A 26977-nucleotide genomic window follows, 5' to 3' on the forward strand; every position below is an offset into this window, starting at 1 on the left:
GTAGCCAAGGCATCCCAGCAGAGCTAAGGGATGATAAACAGGCTGGAAAATGCAGACACAGGCTCTTCCAACTTGTGCCTTTGGGTGGTGTGGCAGAATGCCAGACTCCGCTCCGCGCCCCGAGCCCTGCCAGAACACTGGGGAGGTGGCAAGCCAGGCCCCCTCCTGCTCTCACAGCCCTTCAGATGGTGCTGGAGGCTGCTCATTTGTCAGCCCTGCTTGCCTGCACCGTTGTCTTTCTTGTCACAGAGCAAGAACCACACCCCACCGTGGTGATGCAAGAGGAGGATGATATGTTATTTACGGAGCACCACAGCTCTCCAGGCCCCAGCCCAGCAGCACTGCCACCAGCACAGCCTTTCCAGGGGCTGAAAGCAAACAGCGTGATTCATTGCTCAGCTACTGCTGCTGTGTCTGGCAGCACTGGCAGGGTGCGGAGTTGTGACTAATGTGACCAGACTCCCTTGTCCTCACCTTGGTCGTTGTCTCCAAAACGATCTCCTTGTGCAGCAGCTCCACCACCATTTTCACGTGGCCCTCCTTGGAGGCCAGGTGCAAGGCGTTCAGCCCATTCTGGAGGGAGCAAAGGTGAGAGAGGGGTATTAGTCACCTGCTGGGGCTGGGGCTCTCCGGGGAACCCCGTTCTCTGTGCAGACATGACTGTGGGCACTTGGCCCACGCTGGAGAAAGTCTAGGCTGGTGGGAGCAGGAGCCGTTGCCATGCCCTTGAGCCCTGCACTGGCATCCAGCACGACAGCCATGGTTAGGTCCACGCTGCCAGGGCAACTGCACGCAGCTGGATGCTGAGGTGCTGACCAGTGCTGGAGGTGTCTCCATGAGCAAAACGTGCAGCCCCCGGAGACAATTTCCTATGGATGGGTGGCACCACAGCTCCGTGTGTGTGTGTTTGGCTCCACAGGCAGTTTCAGTCCTTCCTGCTCATGACACACCCCCAGTGTCAACTCCTGTCTTTGCTCAAGTGACTTTCCTTGGGGTGCCCCCCCCCCCCAATCGCCAGTCTGCAGTCTGGGTTTTCAAACCTAAAGCACAGAGCTGAGCTTTGTGTATGGCCCAGGGTGAGGATGCATCATAGCTGCTGTGTAAATGCACATACAAACCTTAAACTTTAACATTTACACAGACAGAGGTGCAGTGAGAAGCTCTGCCTGGGACAATGATTTTATCAAGCAGCAGCCAAATTTAATTCACAACAGTTCAGGAGCTTCCAGTCCAGCAGCTGGCTTCTTCCTGGACTGACCACCAACAGCCCCATCCCACAGCCCAAGCTCAGCAGAGGGTGAGCTTCACTCCCTCAGAGTTCAGCTGCAGAAAAGAGTGCAGAGAAAGTGCTGACTGTGCTACTGCCAAGCTCTACCAGTTCCAGGAAGCTCCCAAACAACTGAAGAGACTTCTCAGGAACATCTCTGCAAGTGCCCCAGTTTAGCTCGCCTTTTTCCTCAGATGGAGTCTGAGCACTAGGAGCACAGGGCTGGCCAGTGCCCTTTTAGCATCCCTGGGCTGTCAGATGGAGGTGTCAGGCCAGTCAGCACCCTAGAGGCTGCTAATAGAGCTTCTGCTCTGTTATTTCTGACACTTTATTCTGCTTCCCAGACATGAACAAAGGGACTGGGATATTTGCTGGCAAAGAGGTTAAATACTTGCAGGCAATTTCAGATGTCACTCTTTCTCCGTAAGGCAAACTTCCGTCGTCCCTCACTTCTCCCAGGTGGATGCACTATGTTTACTCACCCCTACGCAATGCTGCCACATGGCAGAGAGATGCCAGCTCCTCGGGAGCACACAGTCCTGCCCAAGTACTCCACCTCCCAACCATCTGTTTCGGCTCCTGTGGAGTACTGGAAGGTCACTTCACAGAATTGCTTCATCTCCACCTGAATATAGGTTGGGAAGCAGAAAATGCCCAGGAAGGCTCTGGTTCCAGCCCTCAACACTCCAGTTAAACTCAGAACAGCTTCAGGAGTGTTATCATACTGGAAAAAGGCTTTCCACCCTCTCTCACGCAAAACACCAGCTATCCAGGATCATAGTCGAGAGTCACAGATTCTTTTGCTCAACTCTGATTACAGCATGAAGAACAAACACCTAAAAATTCACAGGCTTCCTCAGCATATCACCTCCAAAGTCCCCTAGAGCCTCGAGCACAAAAGGCCTGCTTCCAAGGGAAAATAAAGTGGGAATGCTGCAACACCCACAGACCAGAGCCACTGAAAGGAAACACTTCCCAGCCAGGCCTGGCTACACTGAGCCCATCGCCTTGGTCAAGCCCAGCTTCTTTGGCTAAGACACACCTGCACAACCCCATACAGATGGTCACTGACACCCTTACCTTCGTGAGCTCACAAGTTGGATACGTGGTCACAGACACACAAGATTTTTCCTGGTTACACTCACGCAACAAACACCTGGAGTGCAAGACCACAGATGCTCCGTTGCTCTCCTCAACACATGCGCCCTTTTACGCAAGGGATTCATAAATAACCTTTTGAATGCTGAAAACCTGTGAGCAATCATTATTCTCTGCCTTTACAGCAATAAGAGCAATGTTTGCAGAAGATTGTTTCCCAGCGGCCCATCGATATTTCTGCTCCAGGAACAATACAGGCTGTTTTGCTCGTTTGCTTTGGCTTGACAGCTCATCTGACCCAAAACTGCCACAGGATGTGCTTAATTTGAAAGGTGCTGTATTCTCCTCACTAAGCACCACAAACACTTCCCAGAAATCCCAGTTGCTGGCTGTCAATGGGACAAACACAGTCCTACAGAAAAACACAAAAGGTGGGACTTTGCACTTAGCCTGTACCAAGACAGACTGTGACTGGCCATGCCAGAGACTATCTCCTGGCACCCGTGTGCTAGCACAGCGCTGCTCTGGGCTGGGGAGGGTCCTGGCAGCAAGGCACACATCCTCAGGCCTCCAGCTCCTCATGGGTGTCATGGGAGCACACAGGAATTCGAAACACGAGTGAGGTGGATGATGAAGACGCTGATGCAGATGGCAGCAATGAAGGGGATGAAATCGGCGGGATGAAGATCAGATGGCATGTCAAGGTCTCTGCACTTGAGTAAGAATACAGGGCCTGTGGGATAGGTCTGACCACATATATCCCTCTTTATTCTATACAGGACATGTGAGGTTGGACCTTTCCCACGGGTCTGATATTCCTCAGAAGAAAACCCCAAAATGCCATCTAACCTCAGGGAGATGGCAGGAACCAGTGCAAAGGTGCCACTGAAAGAAGTGCCTCATACTGCTGTAGCCGTGTGCTCCCTGTCACGGTGTTAAATCCCCTCACCAGCACCAGAAATCTGACTTGAAACAGGACTCGCAGCCAGTCAGTGGAGACAGCTGATGACTGACCATCTCTCTGGAGGAGGAAGTTCAAAGCCATCACCTCTACCTCGTGGCTGGGTGTCCCTGTTTCAGCTCTTTGCAGAGCCCTCTCCAGAACCATTCCTCTACACTAGAGTGGTACAGGAGCAGCGGACACAGAAATCCTCCCTCTGCTTTTAGGCTTGTCATAGGAAATGAGTGAACATCCATGGGGTGCTCTGCTTGTGGAGTCTCCTGTCCCAAGGCATGGGCCAGCGTGACCAAACACAGCCCCACCCCCACCCCTACTTTTGCCCCTCCAGACACCCACAGAAACTGGCAGGAGGACTTCTCGGAGCTGCCGGTGAACGGGCAAAGTAAGATTTTTCCCCACCAGGTTCCACTCCAGCCTCTGCACACAGGACATACATGCATGTGCCACACATGGCAGCATCCCCAGTCCCTCCTGAAGAGGAGAGCAGCACAGACGTCAGCAGCAGAATCTCCCCGCTCCTTGTGACTTGCTTTCCCAGAGGTCTGCACGGGAGCAGTGGGTGCATCGAACACCTGTTCGCCTCTGCTCACTTGTAGCTAAGCACTTGGAAGCAGGAGCAGTGAGACTGCTTCCAGCAACTGGCCCGCTGCTGTGGCTCAATTACAGGGGATCTGCTCCCCCAAGAGAGAGTAAGAGAGCAGCAGTTGGGTTTAACAACTGGCTCAAGTTCTGAAATGAAGCACAACAACTTGGAAGATCCTTCTGGGTGCAAGCACACAATCTGCTCAGTACTGAGTGCAAGCCAAGTCCTGCAGCCCAGTGCTAAGAACGTCACATGGCCTCTCCTCTTTTCAAACCCTGTACATCTCCAAAATGGTTATGGGGTTAGAGCCTCTAACCTACCAACCGGATCCAGGGGAAAAGCTCATCTTCAAAGGAGTCTGAAACTGAGAATTTTCTACCTTTCTCCCTGCAAGAGCCCTCTGATCTAAATCCCCTATGTCCCCACACAGCCCCAGGATAGAAGTCTTTGAGAGTATCTGAATGCTGATAATCAACTAATAATCCAGATAATACAGTAATGAACAAAATTAGCATCTCCTGAGCTTTTCCCAAGCCTCATCTAGTGTCCCAGAGAGGTGAATGCAAGCTGCAGTGTGTCCTGGGGGCCTGCAGAAGCCCAGCATCCCTGCATGGTACCATCAGTCAGAAAAGAAGGAGACAGTTACATTTCCAGGGGGGACCTGTCTGCAGTAACTGCGCTGGCCACTGCAGTGCACAGATCAGTAGCTCTGAACCATGCTTGGTTTGGGGACTTGATACTGAACCGGGTGAATACACATTTATGGTACCTGCTGAGTCAGCCTGCCCAGCATCACTAATGCTCTGGAAAGCAGCCGACAGTGCAGTCTGTCTGTTCCCCCTGCTCAGCCCAAGCCCCCTGAGTCTCTTCCTACAGCACCTACCCCAATTCAGGCTGAGCTACTTGCCTTTGGCAGCTACAGGGATACAAAATGTTCTGTCGATTATGTGCAAACAGTTCCTCTGCGCCTGCAGCTCTCCTCTCCTGAGGCAGACCTGTCTCTGGTCTGGGCGAGGAGGGGTTCCACCTGCCCGGCCTCTCCCAAGCCATCAAGACTGGCATTTTGCAGACATTCCCTGCTTGGGTTAAGCTGCAGCTTCTGGGAATCTGAAAGCCTGAGCATTGCAGGCAAGGGGAATATCCCCAAGAGTGATTCCTGAGATGTTCCAGCCACTGTGCTACACTCTTCACAGCTATCTGCTCTGCCCTCTGATAAGCAGCTGAGCCTCTTCCATCTGTTCCAGCTCCTTGTTCACCCTCAAGGAGCCTCAGATCTCCCTCTCTGCTTACCTGTTAATGCCCTTTGCCATGCTCCAGGCAGTACTGCCAGGCTTCCCAGATCTTTATAGCTACTGCTGCCCTCCCTGCCCCAAAGACAACTGGTCCAGATCTGCCTTCTGGTCAGCTGTTTTCCTCCCCAGCACAGAACCTGTTTCCAACCGGCTCACTGTGGAAGACTCCCCAGAAAGGGACCATGTCACCATCTGCCCTTCGTGGCCTCTCTGAGTTCAATTCTGCTTAGGAGCTCCTGTGCCAGCTGCCTGGCACAGGCAGGGACAAGGGGCTGCAGGTTGCCTGGAGCCTGGCAGGGGGTGGTGCACGTCAGAGGAGGATGGGGTCTGCCAGGACACTCGACTCTGCACCCCTGGGATCCCCCTCCGCACTGGCAGTCACGGCTCCAAGCTCTGCCAGTGTGGCGAGCACCCCTCCTCAGCCAGGCACACTGGAGCTCTGCAGACACAAGCCTGGAGACTGCACCGGCCCTTGCAGGGCAGATCACGCCAGGAAATCACCCCAGAAAATCACCCCCACCCGGCAGAGTTCCCATTGCGCTCCACCTAAGCCAGCACCTCCTCTCTTCCACTCCCAGGTTGGGAGCCAGGCACCTGAAGCACCCGAGGGGCGTGGGGTCAGGACAGGCAGCCTCTCCCACAAAGCTTTTAAACTGCCTCTGCCAGGCAACTTGTTACCAGTCTCCTTACACTCTGCTCTGCCGCAGACGGACTGTGGGATCAGGGCAGGTGCTCCCAATCAGCTCAGCAGAGCAGAGCAAGTGAGCACCCATGGGAACCTCCCTGCCTCTGTCCTGCGGAGCGGTGCAAGGGGTGCAGTGCTGTCGCTGCGCCTGGGGGAGCCACCACAGGGCACATTTTCAGGGAACTAGAGATGGTATCAGAAGCCCTGTGGGTTCCACCTACCTGGTTACAGGTGTTAATATCTACCCCATTCCTGAGGTGATCCAAGGCTTTGTCCAGATTCCCGGATCTTGCAGCTCTCAAGAAACTGGTTGCAGCATCGGCCTTGGGGAAAAAAAGGAAAAGCGTGAGACTCAGCGTGCCCCAGTTCTCTCCCATCACCAGCACAGGGCCAGCTCTTCCCTCGGTTGTGGAGAACATGGCTAGAGAGACCTGGCAGAAAAGGCAGAGGCCAGGCAGGTCAAGGTGGGAACTGCTGGGACAGACTGAAGTGCCCCAGATCAGACAGGAAGAAGCTGGGCTAGGACCTGGACTTAGAGCGAAGAGCATCCAGATGACGGGGCAGGAGAGCCACGCGGGTCTGCAGCTCATCCCAGCACTGCGGGCGGGCTGGGGAGGAGGCTCTAAGGGGACTCCTGCAACCATAACAGCCCCCCTTGGCCCAGGAGATGCCTCTGCGCCCTGGCTGAGAGACTGCAGCGAGGGACAACGTCTAGACTGCAGCTGTGGTGAGCCCACCCCTGCTGCCCCCCAGAAACCGCTGGGCACCACAGCGGTGAGTGCGAGCACCCGCACCAGGGACAATGACCCCAGCTGAGCACCCCGCAGCCAGGAAAGTCGCATCTCTCTTTTCCAACAGAAACAAGGCAGTGCCTCCCTGCACCACAAAAACACAGCCACCACAGGCAAGGCACAGCAATACTTTGAGCAACACTATTTAGCAGGGTAAGGCAGCAAATGAAGACCATGGGATGGCTCACCAGAAGCTGGAGTACAACAGGGTGGAAATGCAGTGATGTGGCTCTGCGAGGCTGGGACCTTGGACCAGTAATTACAGGCTGGTGCCTGCCTGCTAGGTCCAGCCCAAAGGGCCCTCTGCAGCAAAGAGCTGTGGGACATCCATGGCAATGGTGCAGGACACACTCCTCTGCCTTTGGCTCCAATAGAAAAACAGAACCCTTTCCTGTACAACTCACACTGGGACTGACCAGGGGATGTGCTACAAGAGCCTGTACTACAAGAGCCTACATCCTGCCATCACAGGCCATCCTGTAGTGCCCACAGCCTGGCTGTGAACACCCAGGATTAGGAAGCTCCTGGACAGGAGCTGGAAGCAGCACGGCCACAGAGGACACTGCTGGAGGCAGACCTAGGCAGGATGATGCACCACACGGGTTCAGGGCTCCTCTCTTCCCTCCTCTTTGCAGTCTCAGCCGTTCAAATCTGGACTTCAGAGCAGCACAACTTGGCTGCCTCCTGCTGTCTTCCATCCGCCTCCCCCAGCCCACCCTTTCTGCCTGACCCTTCTACCCCAGAGAAGCATAGCCACGTCCTGGGCCCACCACTCTGCTACCACCTGCAGAAGGAAGGGCCACAGACAGGGTGTCCTGGCCCCTGCTGGGCCGGGCAGACCCTGCAGAACCCAGCCCTGGCTCTTGCAGCAGTGGTGGGTGCCACGGCCCCTTCTGGGGCAGCCCTGGGGCCAGAGGGACAGGTGGCGGAGGGCAGCGCCGCCATGCCCTGCCCTGGTGTGTGGCCTCCGCGTGCGGGGGGGACACGTGCTGATCGCACGACCTCCTGTGCCAGCTGGCTCCACTTGTGCCACCTCAGAGGACAGTCCTGTCCATCTGGGAAGAGCCCCCAGATTCAGAGCAGAGCTGCCGGCTTTGTGGAGGGCTGTGAGCACAGAGGAGACGCGACGTGGCGCCTCAGGGCTCTGCTCCTACAGGATGACCTACTGTAAAAGGCAGAAGGCAGCACCAGCACTGTGCTTAGAAATGCACGTTTGCGTACTGAGCCCTGCATGCTGTGTGGGGTCTAGCGAGGAAACACTGACAGCTTCAGGCAACAGGTTGAACGCAAAGCGCTTTTCCAACTCCAGACCCTGCTAGAAGCCTGTGCATCTCGGGTCAGGATCGGTGACAGGGCAGCACCTCAGCTGTCCTGCCGGCATGCCAGCCACAGCACAGACCTTCGACAGCAAACCCCTCGGGAAGTCAAAGCACAGCTCAGCCAGGCTCTCCCACCCATGGGACATGCATGGAGCTGTGAAGATTAAAACGGCAAAACAATACAGGCTCCCGAAGCCCCAGCACACCCAGCAGCAGAGACTGCAGGCAGAAAGCAAGCAGAATAGCAAAGCAGAGGTCTCCGTGGGCACGAAGGAGAAAAGCATTGTATACTCACAGCCACGTCTGGACCGGACCTGCCCTTTCGTGCTGCCATAGTCCGGCACTTCAGCTGAAACCTGAGCCTGGTGTCCCCTCTCTCCCTCCTTGGTTATCTACTCCCCAGGTTTGAGAGAGCCAGTAAGTTACATTGCATTCTATCTAAAAATACAGGCTCCCTCCTCGCTCCAACGCAGACCCTGCAGGGATCGCCAGCCGCTAATGGAATTTGTTCATTTTCTCTCCATTATTGTGTCAGACAGGATATTTAATACCAAGCCGCCTCCGGAAAGCAGATGACTGCTGCCAAATGCAGGGAGCGGGTCAGAGCTGCAGGTACCACCCCAGGAACAGCAGGGGAAGAGCAGCCCCACAGACATACCCAGGAGCCTGCATTTCACAGGTAATGCCTGCCACAGAGAAGGGTCGTGATTCCCTCCTGACCCTCTGGAGGCTGGGGGCCGGGGCCTTGGAGAATGTGCTGAAGCTTGTGTGCTTCAGAGGTACTGCCCTTCTGCTCCCCATGCATAGAGGGATGCCCAGCATGAGACACCAGCAGCCAGACAACACATGCATCCAGAGAAGGGGGGATGGCTCAGCTCAAATGGCAAAAGCAGAGGAAATAATGTGCGGTCATATTGCCCTTCTGATGTCAATGCGCATGTTGGGACTGCCTACCTATCACTTGGGGCATTTGTTCACAACAGCTCGCTGTGCTTTGGGGTGTCACAGAGATCAAGACGACACTAGATTAGCCAGGGAACAGACTGGGTCAATGCCATCTCCTCAATTTCAGCAAAAGGGAACAGTGACAGCAAGAAATGAATAGACCCATGGACACAAATAGATGTGCATATCTGAAAGATACACACACGCATCCTCGTCAGCACCCCAACGTACCTAAACACAGACACACTGCACAGTTACCATCCACTGATAAGCACAAAGCGTGGCACGGGCATGCTACATGCACCCCCCAGTATTTGTGCACACACACACACACGTGCAGCCACTTGCTATCCGTGTGCCCCAGGATGTACAGGATCTGCTTCCAGATGCAGACTGCCTCTACCAGTTTTTTTTTTCTTTGGAATCTGCAGTGTTTCTTTCAATTTTCCTTTGCCTTTCTATCAATTTATGAGGGAGGAGCTATTCCAGGGGAGAATATAAACTGCCTTACTTGCCATTGTATACCTCTTGCACCCTTATACAGCTGCTGAGTCCTACACACAGGTGTTATGCTCCACAGACTGGTGGACACTCAAGCTGTGAAGTGTCAGGAGGCTGCTGACAGCAATTCCCCAAGGGAGAAGCCTCAGATCTGGAGTTTGCAAAGTGCTCCAAGACCTTCTAAAGTAAAAAGCATAGCACAGCACATCAGACTGTACTTCTGTCCTCCTCTTTCTTTTCTTTCAGGAAAAAGCTCCCCTTGTCTGCTGACAACCTGAATTTTTCCCTTCCGCTCTCCTGGCCCTAGTTAGCAGCTTCCTCTGTCGCTATGCACACGTGTCTCCCTGCCCTCACAGCTTGCCCCACAAAGCATTACTGTCCTAGCCCCTTCACCCCAAGATGAGAAGCTTGGACCTGACAAGCCCATTGCACTGTAGCCGTGGCTAAGGCAATAAGCAAAGGAGAAATTCTGCCAAAGCAGAGGCCCAGGCTGGATTTCAAGGGCTGCAGTCACAGGTTCAGTAATCATGCTGTGTCTTCTGGCCTCGGCCGGAGTCCTGCTCTAATCTCTTCTGGCAGTTGCTCTCGCTCCCACCCAGGGAGGAGCTCCCACCAGCTCCTTCTGCACATCACTGATAAAGGAAGGGAGGGTCTCACCATTGCCTCCTTCTGTGAAAGGGGGCCACATTTGTCAGGAGCCCACTGTACATGCTGCTAAATGCTGCATGTAGATGATTCCCAAGTGCAAATGAATTCAGGGACTTGTGCTGATCTCACAGTGTTTTCTGGGACACAAAGACAGGCAAGAAGCAAGTCACCACACTGCTCCAGACTGGCAAAAAGCATGCATGCATCCTGTCTGCCCACTTGTCTCTTCTGTCTGCAGGTCTGCTGGAGCAATGAGGCAGCCTGAGCAGGGACTGCAACTCCTTCATTGTTTACATGGCACCTGGAATGAGGAAGGGCTGAGCTGGCTTCTTGCTGAGGAGCTCCAGAGCAGTTGGGACCCCTTCCCTGCAAGGATGCGCACACAGGTCTGTGGGACTGCCTGGGAACACATCCTGCTATGGACAGGGCCAAAGATGCCAAAAGAAAGGGACTGGGTGCCGTTTCCAACAAATCTCTGAGTCCAGCAGTCCCTGGAGAGCAGCCCTGCCCATGCTGCACAACCACCAGGACGCGGTACAGGCAGGTGAGGGGTGGTGCACCCGGGCAGAGGCTGCCAGCATCCACTGGACATTCTGCCTGCAGAAACAAATTGCTTTGACACCTGAAAGCAGCTGATTCCCTGCTCCATCAGAAGAGCTGCAAGGACTAGCTACAGAGAGGGAAGACTGGGGGAGCTTGCAGTCACTGTGAGGGTTTTTTTAAAATGGGCTGTATCTTCTTCACTCTTTACCCAGAGGTATCCCATTCCCAGAGTCTCGATTCTCAGTCACATCATCCAGCCCCAGCCCTTCCCCTTCCCCAATCTCTGCTGCGTATCTTCAGAGTCTTTGGTCCACCGAAAAACAGTGCTGCTCTTACACCAGAGAAGAGGAATTGCAATGCAGACTTTCAAATAACAAATTACTTCCCATACCCTGGGGAGCAAAGCGCTCTCTGCCAAATGGCAGCCAGACCCAGTGACCAGAAGTTTGGGTCTGCTCTGCTGCTGAGCCATGCAGCTGATGCCTGCATGGGAAGAGAGGGAAGCTGATGGTATGGCGCATTTGCCTTAGTCCCTGCATGTAGGATGCAGACCAGGCCCATGGTACACTGTCCTTGGGGCAGGCACCCTCTTGCCACTTGTTCAGTTTTGTTTCTTCCAGGACTAGCTACTGGAGAACACTGCCAGTGAGGAGCAGTAGGCTTTGCTGCATGAAAAGCCTCCAATGGCTATAGCTTCCTGTAGCAAAGATCTTGAAAACAATTACACCCAATTACACCACTACACAGGTTTCTTGCTGTCTCATGAGTTTTGCCACTAATGATAACTCTGCATCTTCAAACTCTTCTGTGTGCTTTGGAGCCATGTGCCCCTTCCAGCAAGGAGCTTAGCAGCTCCTGCTCTGCACACTACAGGCACCTCTGCAGCTCCGCTGTTCTAACACTCTCAAAACCCCTTATCAGGTGCAGCGTGTGCCACCCTTTCTCTGGGATGCATTAGAAGCAAAATCAGCTGAGGCATCTTGCAAACTGGGATATGGAAGCTGTGTGAACAGCAGAGAAACAGCAACAGGAGGGCCACAGCCCCTTCTGAGAGCCAAGTGCTGCTGCTAAGGGGAAGGCGCAGTTTTACCAGTGGCCCCATTTACCTGGGGGAGGCAGCAGCGACTTTCAGCCCTGCCCAGCAGACACACTTCCTCCTGTACTGGACAGTCTGCCAGTGGACAAGGGAAAATAGAGTCAGACGGACAGGGGCTCATGGAGCAGAGGACAGAGGAGGTCCAGCAAGGAAACCCCTGGCAGGCTGAGCAGCACACAATCAGCCCAGCAGTCAAGGAGCCCCGGGACCGGCAGTGAGATGCAAACCTGAATCCTGACACCAAAGCCGTGTATCGCTATGGGTACCCTACCTAGACCAGTGGAAAGATCCAACTCATGTCTAGGAGGTCATCCAGGCACTTCCAGTTGCTAGTGCCAGGGTGCTGGAACCTAAGGTCAGCGCTGCCAGCTGGGGAGGCAGTGCAATAAACCTTGCAACTGCCCTTGACATTTGCCTTGACATTTCTTTGCTCATGTGGGCTTGTGTCCAGTAGTGGGCATGATCCTCACCTTTGAGGCACTCTTTCCAGTGGAGACAGCAAAACCTTACATCAGTGTAGTGGTTTACTTTCAAGCAATTGCTCAGTCTAGGGTTTTCTCAGGAGACAGAGCTCATTTGGACCTCCCTGCCTCGCAGATATCAAGTGCCCAGGTCTGCAGGGGATAATCTGGAGCCTTTCTCAACAGATGAGAAGAATATGTCAGTCCTGGAAACACACTAAAACAGCTGCTAAGATTACGAGCAGTTAAAGGTGGCACCTAAGGTGTCTCTGAGATGATCAGGAAAGATCAGGAAAATTGAATCAGACATTCAACTCAAAATGCCCAGAAACAGGAATCACACTGTCCGCCTTACAGAAACTTTCTCTCCTATCTGTATTCACAGAAACTTGGCAATCTCGGTGGTCCTCGCAGTGGAAGCAAAACCTACTGGCAGGTTTCTGCCTTCTGAGTAGAAGACAGCATTCAGCATCTCCAGAGAGACCACAGTAGCAAATCCTCAGGCAGGCAGCCAGCAGAGCCTGGAGAACAGGCTACCAGGCACATACTGCAAACCCAGATGAAAGAGAAAAGCAAAAGTACTGGGAAAATTCATCAGATAAAAGGATAAGTCCATATGCCCAAATTCTAGTCTCTCATCATCCTCATCCCTGTCCATGTGATTTAAGACAGATAAATCCATATGCCCAAATTCTATTCTGTATCGCTTCTCATCTTTACCCATATGATTTAGGACAGGTCCATAGAACTTAATAGGACTGATGAGAGTCAAGGCACAAGAGGTCATCTCTGGAAGGCATCTGCCAAGCAAGTTTGTTCTCATTTCATGCACCAGTCGGAGTAAACCCTTTGTTCATGCTCCTTTCTGCTGAATGGAGACTTCACACTAGCCCCAGGCCTCCCCAAAGCATGTACCACGGAGGCCAACGACTTGAATGTCCAGCAGAGATCCCCAGACCATTCTGCAGCAGGTGAATCAAAACATGCAGGAAATGAAAGATCTGCTCCTGTGGCAAGGGGCTGTTAGAGCTGGAGGAGAACTCAGCACAACTGGCAGACAAAAGATCCCAAAGTAAAAGGAGGAGGGTCCCTGGAAGGTGTGTGGGAAGGGAGGGAACTTGTCAATTAGCATCCTGAAAGTAATGAAGAGGGGGCACCAGACTGGCCCCTACATCATGCCTAATCCCCCATCATTACATAATCATGAGAAACTAGCTTTCAGAAAGCCCATTTTTATACGCTCTTAACAGGAGAGGCAGTGCTGGACTTTTGCTGGTGGTGCAGTTCAGGGCCAAGGTTAACTCGGTCCCTGCTGAGCACATTCAGATACAGACAGCATCTGAGTTGCCATTTGGCTGCTTTCTTCCCCCCTCACAGGTCTCTTTTGCTAGATGTTGAAGCTGGAACAGGTTCAGGACTGGGAGGAGGGTGGATATCAGAAACAGCTTAATCTGCATGGAGCAAGGACTTAGGAGCTGCCCCAACACAGCAGACTGATCCTTCTGATAGGGGTCCCCTGGTGCTACACTCCACAGCTCTACAAAAGTCTGCCTCTTTCAGTTCCCACCTACTAATAATAAATTTTCTGAGTAGTAGCATCAAGATCTTGTTCTGTCATTTGCAAACCATCACTTCCCCAATGAAGTACTGTGCCAGGTCCAGCAGCAATGAGTGGAGAGAGGAACAGGGGCTGGTCCAGAGGCCTGAACAGGGATCTGGAGATAAGGACATTGTTCTTTTCCCACAGAGCCAAAGCAAGGCAAGAATTATTAACACAGCTACTGCTCCTGTCAGCTGAGGCCATGGACACCCAGGGGAAAGCTGTCACTCTCCTTTGATGTTAGCAGGAGACTCTGCTCTCTACATATCCTGAAAAAGAAAAGCTATTTTTACCTTACCAGAAAATATATAGACTGCAACTGAAGACAACACATGAGAGCTTTTTGCTCAGGCACTACACCTCTCCTAACAATGTACAGGGTTTACAGCTGCTGAGAGATGCAGCAGCACTTAACTGCTTTTTATCTCCTACTTGCCTAATGCACTTCCTTGGACCATGACATGGCTCAGGCAGGTGTGTGCAGTGAACAGTGGGGAGCTGAGAGGACTCTAGCAGGTTGCCAGTGCCAGGGGGAAATCAGAGACATGGTCTGAGCCCACCCGATGCGAGCCAGGGACTAAGGCACACCTTGCAGAGCAGCCTCCAGCCTGCTCTGGGCTCCGGCAGTGCCCTTGCACTCAGGAGATGTGCTGGAGTCCAGACCGTGCCATCAGGTCTGCCCCAGCACTTTGTGGTGAAACTTCCTTCTCTTTTCTAGTGGTCCTTACAAACTGCTCCTCATTTCTGCAGTCTGTTCTGACTCATTCTTCACCTCTGCTTCAGCAAGGCTAGTCCACACCTGCTTTGGCTGCCTGCATGAGCGAGGGCGCAGAGAAGGGGGCTTTCTGCACGCTGCCAGGAGTCGCAGCACAGCCCCTGTGCTGTGGCTGCAACAGATTGACGGCTAGCAGCCTTCAGCCAGGCTGACCTGGCCAGTGCTCGGGGTGCAGCCTCCGGAAGCCATGCAGGGACAAAAGCATTGACAGGAAAGCACCTGAAGTACAGGCCTGGCAATATATCTCTGCCAGCTGATCCCTGGTGAGGACATGCGAGCAAAGCCATAGCAGCACAGCCACCTGCTCCTCAGCAGAGCTAGTGCAGCACTGTGCCTAGAAAGAAACGTCATCCTATGCACCTGTCCCAGAGCTTCAGGTGGGTAAAATAAGAAAGGTGACAGCACAGAAATCAACCATTACAATAGTGAAAAAACCCCAACACTTGGGGGTACCTTCCTTCTGCCAAAGAAGCAGTGGTGAGGAGGATGAGGCAAGTACAGCACAGAGGGACCTAGCCGGTCTGAATTCAACACCAGTCTCTGCCACTGGCTTCCAGCATGGCCTTAGGCAAGTTCCCAGTGACCTAAGAAGGGCAGAAAACCTTTCCTGCCATTCTGTGGTCCATTTAGTGGCAATCTTTTGGGGACAAGGGCCATTTTCACTGGACCAGACTTAAGTCCATGTTACTGGCCAAGATATACCTAAACGCCAGTGTGCAAACCAGCACACTGATCCATCTCCCCCTAGTGCTGCCCAGCAAGCCCCTTACCATGCCCACGTACTCACCCTCAAGTAATGCAGGTATGGCATCGCTGCAGGAGAAAGTCAGCTCACCCTGGACAGCCAGGGTCCGCAGCTCTGATCAGCTCACTTACACTGAATGTTGCAGCCAAACCAAGTGTGAGCAGCCAGTCTGGAACAGGTTTATCAGTAGCAGGACTGCACCCTATCACCACTCACACGTGCCTGCCTCCATGGGGAGGCTCCTGCCTGGAGTCTGGAGATTACAGGTTGTCCCATATCAGGGGCCTGGGGAGAGCTGCCAGGCTGGACACGAAGTGTTTAGTGCCTGAGGTGCACTTCATAAACATATCTGTGAGCTGTAAACAGGGAGGAGCCCACACACGTGAACCCTGCTCTTCAAACAGTACAAGGGAAGATGGAACTTCAGAAATACAAAGCAAAACGAAACAGCTCTGTGGCCAGAACCACACTGTCTCTTTGTGCTGCACAAAGCAGGCTGGGCCAGAGGCAGTTAGCAGAAGACCCCAGATTGTTCACTGGTCTCTGCAGACCTTGGCTGGGCACAGTCCCAAATGAAGGACACAGAGATGGAACTGAAGTGGCAAATGAGGTCTAGTGACAGCAGCTCCAGGCCCTTTGTAGGGGGGAGGCCCCTCCAGGCCCTACTGCAATACAATGAACGCGCCCCTTCCCCCCTTCTACCTGCACAGCAGACTCCTGCTCCAGCATCCCTTCAGGAGATCCTTGCTTGCAGCAAGAAGGCAAGGGGTCCACAGTGGTTGGTGCATGCCCTCTCTGAAAGACACGCAAGGGAGTCACACCGATTGTTCAAAGGAACAGACCTCCTGGAGACCACTCCCATCCCACCCTCTCCTCGTGCTCTGGCTCAAGGTGACACGTGCTGAGCGACGCTGGCTGGCAGGAGGCATCCTCTGCTGGTGCTTTGCTAACCCCACCTTGGATCCAGATGCTGCTCTGGGACCATCTTGACAAAGCACTGGGGGACTGAAGGGGAGCCACACAGCTTGGTTTCTATTTCTAGCTACCATTCAGTTGGCCCTTTTTGCCAGTTCCAGGTTCAGGAAGGCCAAGACACTTTCTCTCGTGCACTGGGGCCAAACCAGTGAATGCAAGCCCATGAGGTGATCACACCTGGAAAGGCCAGGACAGCATACAGATAAATATGGCTTCTGACACTTGCAGCTTCGGGGAGAAAAAAACCAACAGCTCTGACAGCTGTATCTCCCTAGGGACTTCCTATGAAACAGTCCAGCCCACCACTGTGAAAACTTCTATCAGCTGAGAGGCAGGAAAAGCAGATCAAGAGAACCTGTTAAGATGGAAAAATGCTTTGCATTACACAGAAATTAAGATTTTTTTACACTGATCAAAGGCCACGTTGAAGCATTAGAGCAAAGCAGAGTCCTTACCTCAGTCTAAGGAAAACACCAGCCCCTCGTCCAGCGCCATTCAGCACTTCCCTGGAAGTCTGGGATCCCTCTGGTATATATTTGTAACAGACTCCACCTCCAGTTCAGGTAGAGCTCAAATGTTAATAGTCAAAAGGATGGGCACTGCAACTGCTGGCTGGAACACTACATTTGCTCTAGAAACTGTTGCTGCTCTGAACCTACAGAGCAACATCATCAGTGTCTCAGATCCTTTTTTTCCCCCCCCTGCATAACTGCATGTCATGAATGCAAATACCAGTCCTCTGCACCCTGAAGGCAGGACCTCGCCAGACAGAGATTATGAGCCTATTCAAAGTTGCTGCCTCGGCATAATGCAAACTTTCTCCAGGTCCTGCAGCCACCAGGATATCACACCCTTGACCAAACCCTAGAAACAAGATCTCTGCTCTCCAATCTATTTGGGGTTACATCCAACCACACCTCAGGGAAAAGCAACATAGAAGTTCCCCATGAGATTGCTCCACCTGTTTGCTGAATGGGTCCTGTCCCCCCACCCCACCTATCACAGCAGCTCTCTCAGGCTGGGACTATGATTTAGCTTTGATTTGTGCAGCTTCTGGCGCCAGTGAGCACCAGCAGCGGTGACTTCCACAAACCCATTACAGACAAACTCTGGGATGGGATAATCTCTCTCCAGTGATGCCTTGTCCCCGCCGTGAGGGTGGAGAGGTGAGCCCTGCACAGTGCACGTGGCGCTCACCGTTTGTCTCCAGCCCAGGATTCCCTCATGCACAGCACAAGCCAACAGCCACAGCATGGCTGAGGGAGGGAAACCCTGAGACGGTGTGTAAAGCAGGAAATAGCTGCGGTTACTGTGGGCTACTGCAAGGGTAACCACAGGGTGCTTTGGCACATGCCTACGGGCCACGTGGAGAGGTAAGGAATTGCCCCAGGTCCCCACCACTGAGGTAGAGCCTTTCTGCAACCGTGAGAAAGGAGAAAAGTGCCTAAATTCAAGAGCCCCTGAGAGGAACATTTGCAGGTCAGAGCTCCTCTGAGGGACAGAGAAACTTTACCACCAGCGACAGTCCTGGCAAGTCTGGCCAACCCACGCAGCCTTTGCACCTGCACTGAGACCTGGAGTTTTGCCTGCAAACAGCCCTCCAGCAACTTCTCCATACCTCCGAGGAGGTGCTTGGAAACAGCAAGAGCAGCTCAGGTCACTGAGGTACCCCAGGCTATCCATGACATCCACATGGGCTGGCAGGTACCGGACTGTGGCAGACCCATGGACCAGCAGCTGAGGCAGATGGGCATATCACAGGGCACTAGATATTTGTCTTGGGGCAACTGTATGGAGCTCACAGGGTTAACTCCACTATCAGTCTCATTTCTTAGCTCTAGAAGTGAAGATGATTGCAGAGCATGAGTGAACAGGTCCTGTGAGGTGGCAGGTAGTGCCTGCTTCCTCCCTTCCCTGAAGAAGAGGGAGAACAGAGCACTTTGCCTTGAAGTACGTAGTGCACTAATAACCTTTTCTTTCCTTGGCTGTTTGTGGAGCTGGTGCAGGCTCCATCTCTAAGGGAAGTGGTCTCTTTGATATATTAATTGCTGTCCCTTGTTAATCGTATTTTTCTGAACACTTCCAACTGATCCCTCTACTAGGTTTCATTCACCCATTACCACCTCACCTGAGGCATCTCTGAAGTTCCCCCTATCTAGCTGCAGACAGGTGAGTTGCATGTATCAGTGCTGCAAACTAATACCCTAGAGCAACTTGCTTTACTCGCAGTTTGTGACCGTTATCTTGCCTGTTATACCTAACAGTAACGTCTTTGACGTGCGTGGCTTGCAGTTCTGGAGAAACCAACAGTATGGACACAATCCTGTCTGAGAAATCAGAGCCTGGGAGACCTTGAAAAATGACAAATACAGCTCTAATAAACGACTAGCTCTTAATCTCAAGAGCTCTTTCCATTTCCATGAAAACACCTCAAAATACTAAGGTCTCAGGCATTTCCTTAACAATCACCTGTTTCCAGACCATGAACTGAGATTGGCTGGTTTACTAATTCCCCAAGATTTTATACTGTGTCCTCTCCTTAGTGACATCTGAGCATATTAATGTCCCCTGAAAAGCCTTGGAAATTGTACAGGTCAGTGTCGTACTGCACCTCCAAAAGCTAACACAGAGTTAAATTGGAGCTCTGCAAAGGGAAATGATGTACAATGGACATAACAGGAATACTCTCTAAGAAAGAGCAAACTCATGTTGAGGAAAAGTGGCCAGGCCAGGAGTCACAGTGAATAATATTCCCACTTAGGCCACTGTGCACCGCTGTGGGCTTCAGGGGATTTTTGCAAACCAGGGTTACAAGTATTGTCTTAAGTGCTGTTCCCTGGATGCTGTAACATCCATCATATCCACAGGAAAAATAATTTCTCCCTCTGCTGTCCTGAGATGAGGCTTAGCAGCCCTGGTGCCTCAGTGCCACTGCATTCCAGGTTTACACCTAAGATAAAAACATTGCATTCCAGCAGCAACTTCAGACAGAGTTGGTGGGGCAGAGGGAAGCTCTCTGTCAGAAATTTAGAAGGAAGAGGAGGTCTCTAAAGAAAAGTACTCCTTCACCTACAGAGAGTTCTGGTTTTTTTCAAGATAGAGAGTTCTGCCTCTGACCTTTGGAGAAACTCTTCAACTGCACTATGATGTAGCTGTGAAGGAATGCAAGGCTCCTTCCTCTGCGTTGTTATCTTCCATGTAACTAGAGAAGTGATCTTCCAGCGCCAGACACTCTGCTGGCTGCTCTAGTGTGTCCTCAGCTGTTCGTTTCCTTTCATTTAAGGGAATGGGGAGCGTAGTGTGTGCAGTAGAGAACCCTAAACACATTACCTTGGAGAAGAGTAAATAACTTCAACAGCGGGCTTCAATGTTTTGAGAAGACTGTGTGTGCTTTCGCTCAGAGAATGAAGTGCAGCCCTTCCTGCATTCATCAGCTTGAGAAACAGTGCTGGGGCTGAAGTCACCGAAGGAGAGTGGCTCCTCTCCGAGCACTCACTGTGCCTTCCTGGCACAAGGACAAGGGTGCACTACCTTACTCCAGCATGTCCCCTTTCTGCTTACAGAAGAAACCACTCCCTGTGCTCCTGTTCCCTGCTGAGGCTCCACAGAGCAGCCAGGCTCCCTGGTTTTGGTCAACAAGCGGTTATCTTAGCAAGCGTGAATGTAGTTTTAAAGCTGAGTCAGCAGCAGAAGCTGAATAATTTAAATCCTTAGCAATTCTGCTACTGCTGCCCAGCTACAGATAATGGAAGGTACTCAGATTCATGCAAGGAGCGTGCTGGGATGAAAAACAGTGCTGCTGTCAGGCTGCTTCCATCTGTTAATAAAGAACAGCCGTGATGTAGGCATAAATAAGCAGATAAACAATGCTCTGCAGTGCTGAACTAGACACTGCTGCCCAGAGCAGGCAGTCCTCTGAGCAGAGCGAGGCTGAGGCTTGCTTTCCTGGGGCATTTGTAGTTTCTGGCAAGGTGATCCACAATTTCACAGGAAGTCATAGGAGCTGCTGATGCCTCACCTCTCAGATGGCTAATTCCTCAGCTTCCAAAGTGCTGGAATCATCGGCTGTGAGCAACAGGGGAAGCATGTGAAAGGTCCACACCAACACCTGCTCTTCAGCTTTCTGTCAGAGGAGGAGCTATGAAGCGTTGTATGATGGGAGAGGGGCAAAGATTTGCTGTGCACAGATTTTCCAGCCCTTGCCCTCTACCTAGCTGCCTCTCCATCTCCCTTTATTGCAGGGGGTGGGGGTGAAGCCAATTTACACGTACTTCTCCCCAGATCAGAAGCATGGGACAAATGAAAACTTGCAAGAAATCCAATAGACTGGGCTTGCAAAGCTCAGCAGCTAATGGACATAAGAACTCTCTCTCCATCATACCCCTGATCTAAGAAACTGTTTCATGGTCATCCAGCAATTCAGAACTATTTGAGCTATAATTCCCAAAGGAAATCCAGAAATATAAATTGAATAGATTTTTCTTCAGTTTGTGTTTCTTGAACTGTGCACTGTTGCCTCCAAAGGCAAGATTCTGGAGATGAAGCAGCCTGCTCTCTTACTCCCAAGAGACAGCTGCCTTGTGCCAACGTAATCACTGTTTAGTTCCTGGAGAGGAAGCAGTCTGAGCCCAAAATTGGGACGTTTAAGCAGTCCTTGGCCCCTCCTTGTATGCATAGCAAACAGACAGCTTCATCGCATGTGCCCCTCTGGCATTTTATGACATGAGTCGTAAGGTGTTCATCATTTGGATGAGCCAGGCAATGCAACTGAAAATTTCATCACACTCATTTATTTTATTTATACTCATTCAGGCACAAAAACTTGAGTAGTCAGATTCACAGAGTGAAGACACGAAAAAGTTGCAGAGCTGCCAAAGGAAAGGAATATTCATGGCCCACTGTTTATGCTATGACTTAGTTCTGTGCTATCCTGGCTGCAAAGATTTCTGCACAGATAGAAATTGTTCAGCAACCTCTGCATCCAGCTCTCCTATCCAGTGGACCAGAAGACATCTTGCCTACAGGACTAACATCCACTGGTTTTCCCCCTGTTAGAGACCAGGCAGTTCTGAGAGCAAAAAGCATCACCCAACTCATCCTGAATCTGAAAAATCCCAGTTCTGGGAACTCAGAGTTTGGCATTATGCCCACAATATGGGCCAGGGGCAAATCACTTCTTAATTACTGCTTATGGTGCCGATTTCTGCTTTCACTCAGGCAGGTACCAATCTGAAAGATGTAATGAGAGCCTCACCACGCTGCAGTTAATCCACCCCAGCTATCGATCCTATCGAATCCACGGGTCATGCTGTAACTCCATGATTACAGATCCACTGAGATACCTCAATGCTATGCCTGTCTGGGGATCTCAAGATGGAGAGATATCCAGCACTTGGCTGTAATACATGCCTGGAGGCAGTGCAGACTGACCTCCTGCGAGAGCAGATGAATGCATAGTCCCCACCTGGCAGGCTGCACTCTGCTCCTCTTGGAAAGAAATCTTCTGCTCTGATGATGAGCATCGAGCAGGAGAGCAAGAACTCAGATCTCACCCCATACTTTCAGTGTACCTTTATTCTCAGCAGCCACCTGGTCTCTGAAGTCTGCAACGCAGCCAGATGCTGTGTTCTGCACCAAGAACTTCTCGCTCAGTCATGTTAGTTCAGGCAGTTTGACAAGAACACAGAAACCATTTCTGCAAACCTCTTATCTTCAGATTTGTCAAATATTTTCTTCTGGGCTTGGACCTGCAAGAAAAACCTTCAACCTCCAGGTGCACTGTGAGGTATGCAATCCTGTCACCTGCTTCTCCAGACAACGTGCTGGGTTTCCAGAGTTCTGCATGGAGCTCACAGAGGAGAGGAGGAAGTCTCTATTTTAATATTCACAGCAAGAAAAAAAACTAGATGTACACCTGTGATTTGACACAGACATTCTCTGGAGTTTGATGAAAAGGTTAGATATCAATAACAAGGCAGGAAGGTTTGCACCAAAAATGAAACTAATTCCAATCGATGTTCACACCACAGTTGGCTGCAACCCATTCAGCTTTTTCCTCTTGACAGACCTGGCATGCAGATGGGCAGAATTAACAAAATGAGGAGGATCAGCGAGAAGCTTGGTGGAATTATAAATGCTGCCCAGCCATTTGTAGGCAACACCAGTGACAGTGCTGTGCTGCAGGTTACCAGGAATTTGTGGTCACAGAGTCAAGGTACAATCAAAGGAAAATAAGCCATGTGAAATCTCCATTCTCTGCATATCTCCAAGTGATCTGGGTTTTAGACACTCCTGTCCTTGGAGCTGGATAAGCAACAACTGGGTTACACCATCAACAACAAAGTCCATAATAGGCATTGCAGAGAATATCTGTGAAAACTATAGAGTGCTAACAAAACCTATTTTTCACTAATATTTGCTCCTGCAGATTGTTCAGAGAGAGAGTCACTGAGATTATGATGAAATATTTATGCTGCAGCAGCTCACAGAGCAGGACTTGTTCCTGCTCTTCTGGCTCCCATGCAAAAAAAAACCCACCAGAAAACCAACTCCAAAACAGAAAAAAACCCCACACCCCAAAACAAAGCACTAACTCTTCTCCCAGGAGCTCAGAGCTTCAGGTTCCACCAAACGCAAAGTGCACACTCACAAGATCACGCCCCTCTCTCTTTTGGAGGCGATGTCTAAAGGGATTGTGATAGTGTTAGTACACTCATACTGGTACAGAACTCCCTACAGAAGCAGTCCTCTGCCCCGGTAGCCAGTCTGCAATGTGTACAGAGCTGCACCTGTGCATAAGGGCTCCCCTAACTAAACCCACTTGAGAACAGACTTCCAAGAGAGACCACTGCTGTCTGGGCTGGGGGGGGGGGGGGGGGAATGTGCCAGGGAAGAGTTTCAGGGAGTGGAAAATGGGCCCTGAGCGGTAATCAAAGCTGAATACTGCTTCTGCTTATGGAAGAGACAGAGTGCCAAGGACAGGCCAAGAGAAAATAAAGGCCACAGATGTTGTATTGGCCCCAACAAGACAGAGTCTGGGACAGGGTCCCCATTTCCCACGCCTTTCCTTCCAGTGCTATTTTGATGCTTTGCTATTTAGCAGAAGCATGTGCTACGTGTGCTTGTTTTCACCCAGAGACAATTAATACTTGAACAGAATGAAGACCAACTTAATGAGGCTTTTGAGAGGGATGAAGGTGGAAAAACATTGCGTTTTTACTGTTTCCCAGACTGGAATTGAACTGTTCCCATGTGACTCTCTGAGCTCAAGGCCATGTTTTAAACCACCGCAGGAAGTTGCAAATTAAGGAAGCAGAGAACCCATAGGCCTACTGATCACACACCTTGCCATCAACACGGGTAGGTGTCAGCTGTGTCTGGGTGAGCCAGGCACACACACAGCTTCTCTACCTGCAGCGCCTGGCTCAGAGAAAGGCAGTTTCTGCAAGGGTGGAGCAGCTGACTCTAAGCAGCTTCTTCCCTCCACCAAGAAATCCACTCAGAGCATTAATCCAACTCCTGAGTGGCTGTGCATGACCTGACAGCAAGGCACACTGACCAGCACAACAAATGCTGCAATATTAACAGGCCCAAAAGATGCAATTGTTCGCAGAGAGCAGCTCTGCAGCACGTTTCCAGCCTCTCAGTCCTGCTGTCCTTGCTCTTCCTGACCTGAAGGCTTAATGCAAGCCTTCTGAACTGAAAAATTAATGCCCTGAGGTCTGGAGTGCAACTGCATGTTCCTACTCTTTCCCAGAGTCCAAGCCTGTACAGACATCTAAGAGCTTGGAAGCCTGTGCCTTTGTTAATCACCTTGCTGAGCAAGCGAGAGAGTCACATGCTTTTCTTCAATGCACATCCATCCATGTTCTGATGACTACACGCAACTTTTCATCATGATTAGCTCTTCCAGATACCACTGATTCATTATTTCTTGAGCACCCCTGGCATGCCTGGACAACCTGGTTTGAACATTACAGCAAGAACAACAGCCCAGACCACTGCATCCTGCTCACAGTATGACAGCCTGCACCTTTCTCCAGTTACTGCAATGCTCTGAAGAACAGTTTGGCAGATCAGCAGAAAATCCACTTGAAATCTTGAAACCCATGAGTTCCATTTAAGGGTAATTAATGAATGATTCAGAAGAGATGTGCACATTTGTGTTGTATGCCCACAGCCCTGCTTTCACTGATCAGCATTTAGGATGATTTCATCGCACAGTAGCTTTTCCTAAGGTCTAATTCAATTACATAAGATGCCTCTGGATGAGAGAAGCAGAGTCCCAGAGTCTCAGAAATACTCACTCATACCCTACTTTGGAAAGTAAGCAACTCTGCAGAATAGGAGTGAGGATGGAGCTCCACTGACCTAGCAGGGCTAATGGGAGTCTCAGTATTGTTCTAAAATTGAAGGAGATCAACTATTTTATTTCTCCCAGTGGACCTTTTCTCTGAATGTTTGCAGTATCAGCACTTTTCCCTGGCCTCAGCAGTAAAAATTTGGGAACAAAGCCTCTCTGCAACCTGCCTCCCAAAGCTCTGTCAGCTACCATACAGGACATGCGGGGGTGTTTACTGCTGGAAGTGAACTTTCCTTGCCACCTGCAGAACACCAGTGCAACTGCTCCTCTTCACAGCCTGGATGAATCTTTCTCTGGAAAATGGGATCTGAACAAATCACACTCTCCAGCTCTGCTCTTAAAGGTGCCCACCACACACCTGCGACTTGAAATCTCACAGCGGGACAAAGCTTCTAGCAGTCAACATCACTACAGCACAGGCACAGACAAAACTGTCCTACCACTGGACACATCAGCTGTGCACTCTGCAGAACAGCAGCCATGAACCAGCCCTGTTATATTTGCAACAGCTTCACAATGGCTCATTTACATACTTAGGATAACATTAGACACTACACTGGGAAGGCTGGACCTCTGTGGTCCCCACAGTGTGGTACCCACACCAGTGCTAACTCCCCCAGTGCCACAGAGGGCTGTTCCGGAATCCCTCCCACAAACCTACCGTATGAGCCTCAGGCAACTCTTGTTTAGAAGTCACAGAGCTCTCACAGTTTCTCTTACCACTGTTTCCCTAACCCAGTCCCTATCATTCCTCCCCCAACGTGTACTGTAAAAATGCAGCTCCACAATGTGGGGGACGTAGGACACTGCACCAAGGCCAAAGAAAAGAGGGGAGACTCATCCCATAACTCGCTTAGCAAATGATTTATTGTTCTCTTCTTCAAATGTCATCCAAATGCCAGAAAACAACCTCTGGACTCCTGGAACAGCAGCCTTTTTTCTTTCAACATCAGGCAAATGCTTTTGAACTCATCAGCAGGATAGAGGGGCCATTTGTAGCCTCAGCCCAGACAGCAACATGAAACAGAGAAGAAATTCTGTATGTTACTTCAGAAGAAAAGATCAGGGATCACCATTTTCAGGAAAGGGGTCTCTAAACAGCCTCAAGAGATGGATGCTGTGAGCCTGATATGGCAAGGACCCTGTGGTACCTCCAAAAGAGGCCAGGGGTGAAGTTCAGAGAAAGGCACACTGAAGAGAGAAAAGATGAAGACCAATGACATGCTTACTTACACACCACGTACAAACCCACATAACCCTTCTTAACCAAGGAGTCGAACAGACCTCTGAAAAGCTAGCCATTCTGTGGCCTTTCCCAGGGCAACCTGCTTGGTGTTCACACTTGCCCTGCAGCCCAACGTGCCTACAAAAGTATACATACAGAGATCGGAGCAAGCTTTCAGATTTCTGGGCACGTTACCTTTGTCCACATCCCCTCTTGCCACCCCTGGCAGGATTCAGACCTCTTGCAGTTTATTGCAGAGAGATCATGCATCAGACCGACTGGGACACGTCCTGAAGTCCCCTTGCTTGGGGAGTTCAGGACAGCAGACTTGACTCTCAGAATCACACTTGCTTGAAATTTCCTCTGTCTGAGACATTCAGTGAGTCTAATTCAGCACCTACAGAGGCTAAGCCAGCTTCCTGGAGTATCAGCACTGCCGTACCGAGATCCCTCCAACTGCTCCAGCAAGAGCATTAGAGTTGCCTACCAGGGAAGACATGGGGTAACAGCAAGGACACAGCAGCATCACAGGAGGTAGCCTGAAGATACCTATCTGTTCATTCCCCTTCACTGCTTTCCCAGTTGTGAGATGTTGTCAGCACAGCAGTGGGGAGCAGGCTGCTCTCAGGGCTGGGGCTGGCAGGAATGCTCTAAAACCCACTGGTCTGGCATCAGCTTGTACCCCTCGCTGAGAGCCACCCCAGCAGTACCTGTGAATGGAGGAAGCCTCAATGGAGGTGGCGAGGAAAGACATCACACCCTCACTCACATTTTAATCTGCTCCTGAGCCAGCAGAGTAGTACAGACTGAACATATTCACTCAGTTACCCCCATTTTGCCCAGAGAAGTTGTGGTTGCCCCATCACTGGAAGTGTTCAAGGTCAGGTTGGACAGGGCTTTAAGCAACCCAATCTAGTGAAAGATGTCCCTGCCCGCAGCACAGGGGGTGGACTAGATGATCTTTAAAGGTTCCTTCCAACCTAAACAATTCTGTGATTCCATGATTGTATGATTTTAGAGACAGGGGACTCAAGCACAGGTGGAAGTGAAAAGGAGCAAAACTGGGACCAGAGAATAGTAGTTCCTAGATTAGCTTACCCTGATC

General features: G+C 51.2%; 1 protein-coding gene across 1 annotated transcript in view; it reads right to left on the bottom strand.

Moving 5' to 3' along the window:
* Positions 1-26977, bottom strand: part of ANK1 (ankyrin 1) — a 68368-nt gene that overhangs the window by 24150 nt on the left and 17241 nt on the right. The window contains exons 2-3 of the mRNA XM_074928383.1: positions 6108-6209; positions 475-573 (exon numbers count right to left, since the gene is read on the bottom strand). Of these exons, the coding sequence (XP_074784484.1) occupies positions 475-573; positions 6108-6209 (201 nt within the window). The remainder of the gene's footprint in view (positions 1-474; positions 574-6107; positions 6210-26977) is intronic.

The sequence above is a fragment of the Athene noctua genome, chromosome 28 (genome assembly GCF_965140245.1).
Source record: "Athene noctua chromosome 28, bAthNoc1.hap1.1, whole genome shotgun sequence".
In the NCBI taxonomy this organism is placed as follows: Eukaryota; Metazoa; Chordata; class Aves; order Strigiformes; family Strigidae; genus Athene; species Athene noctua.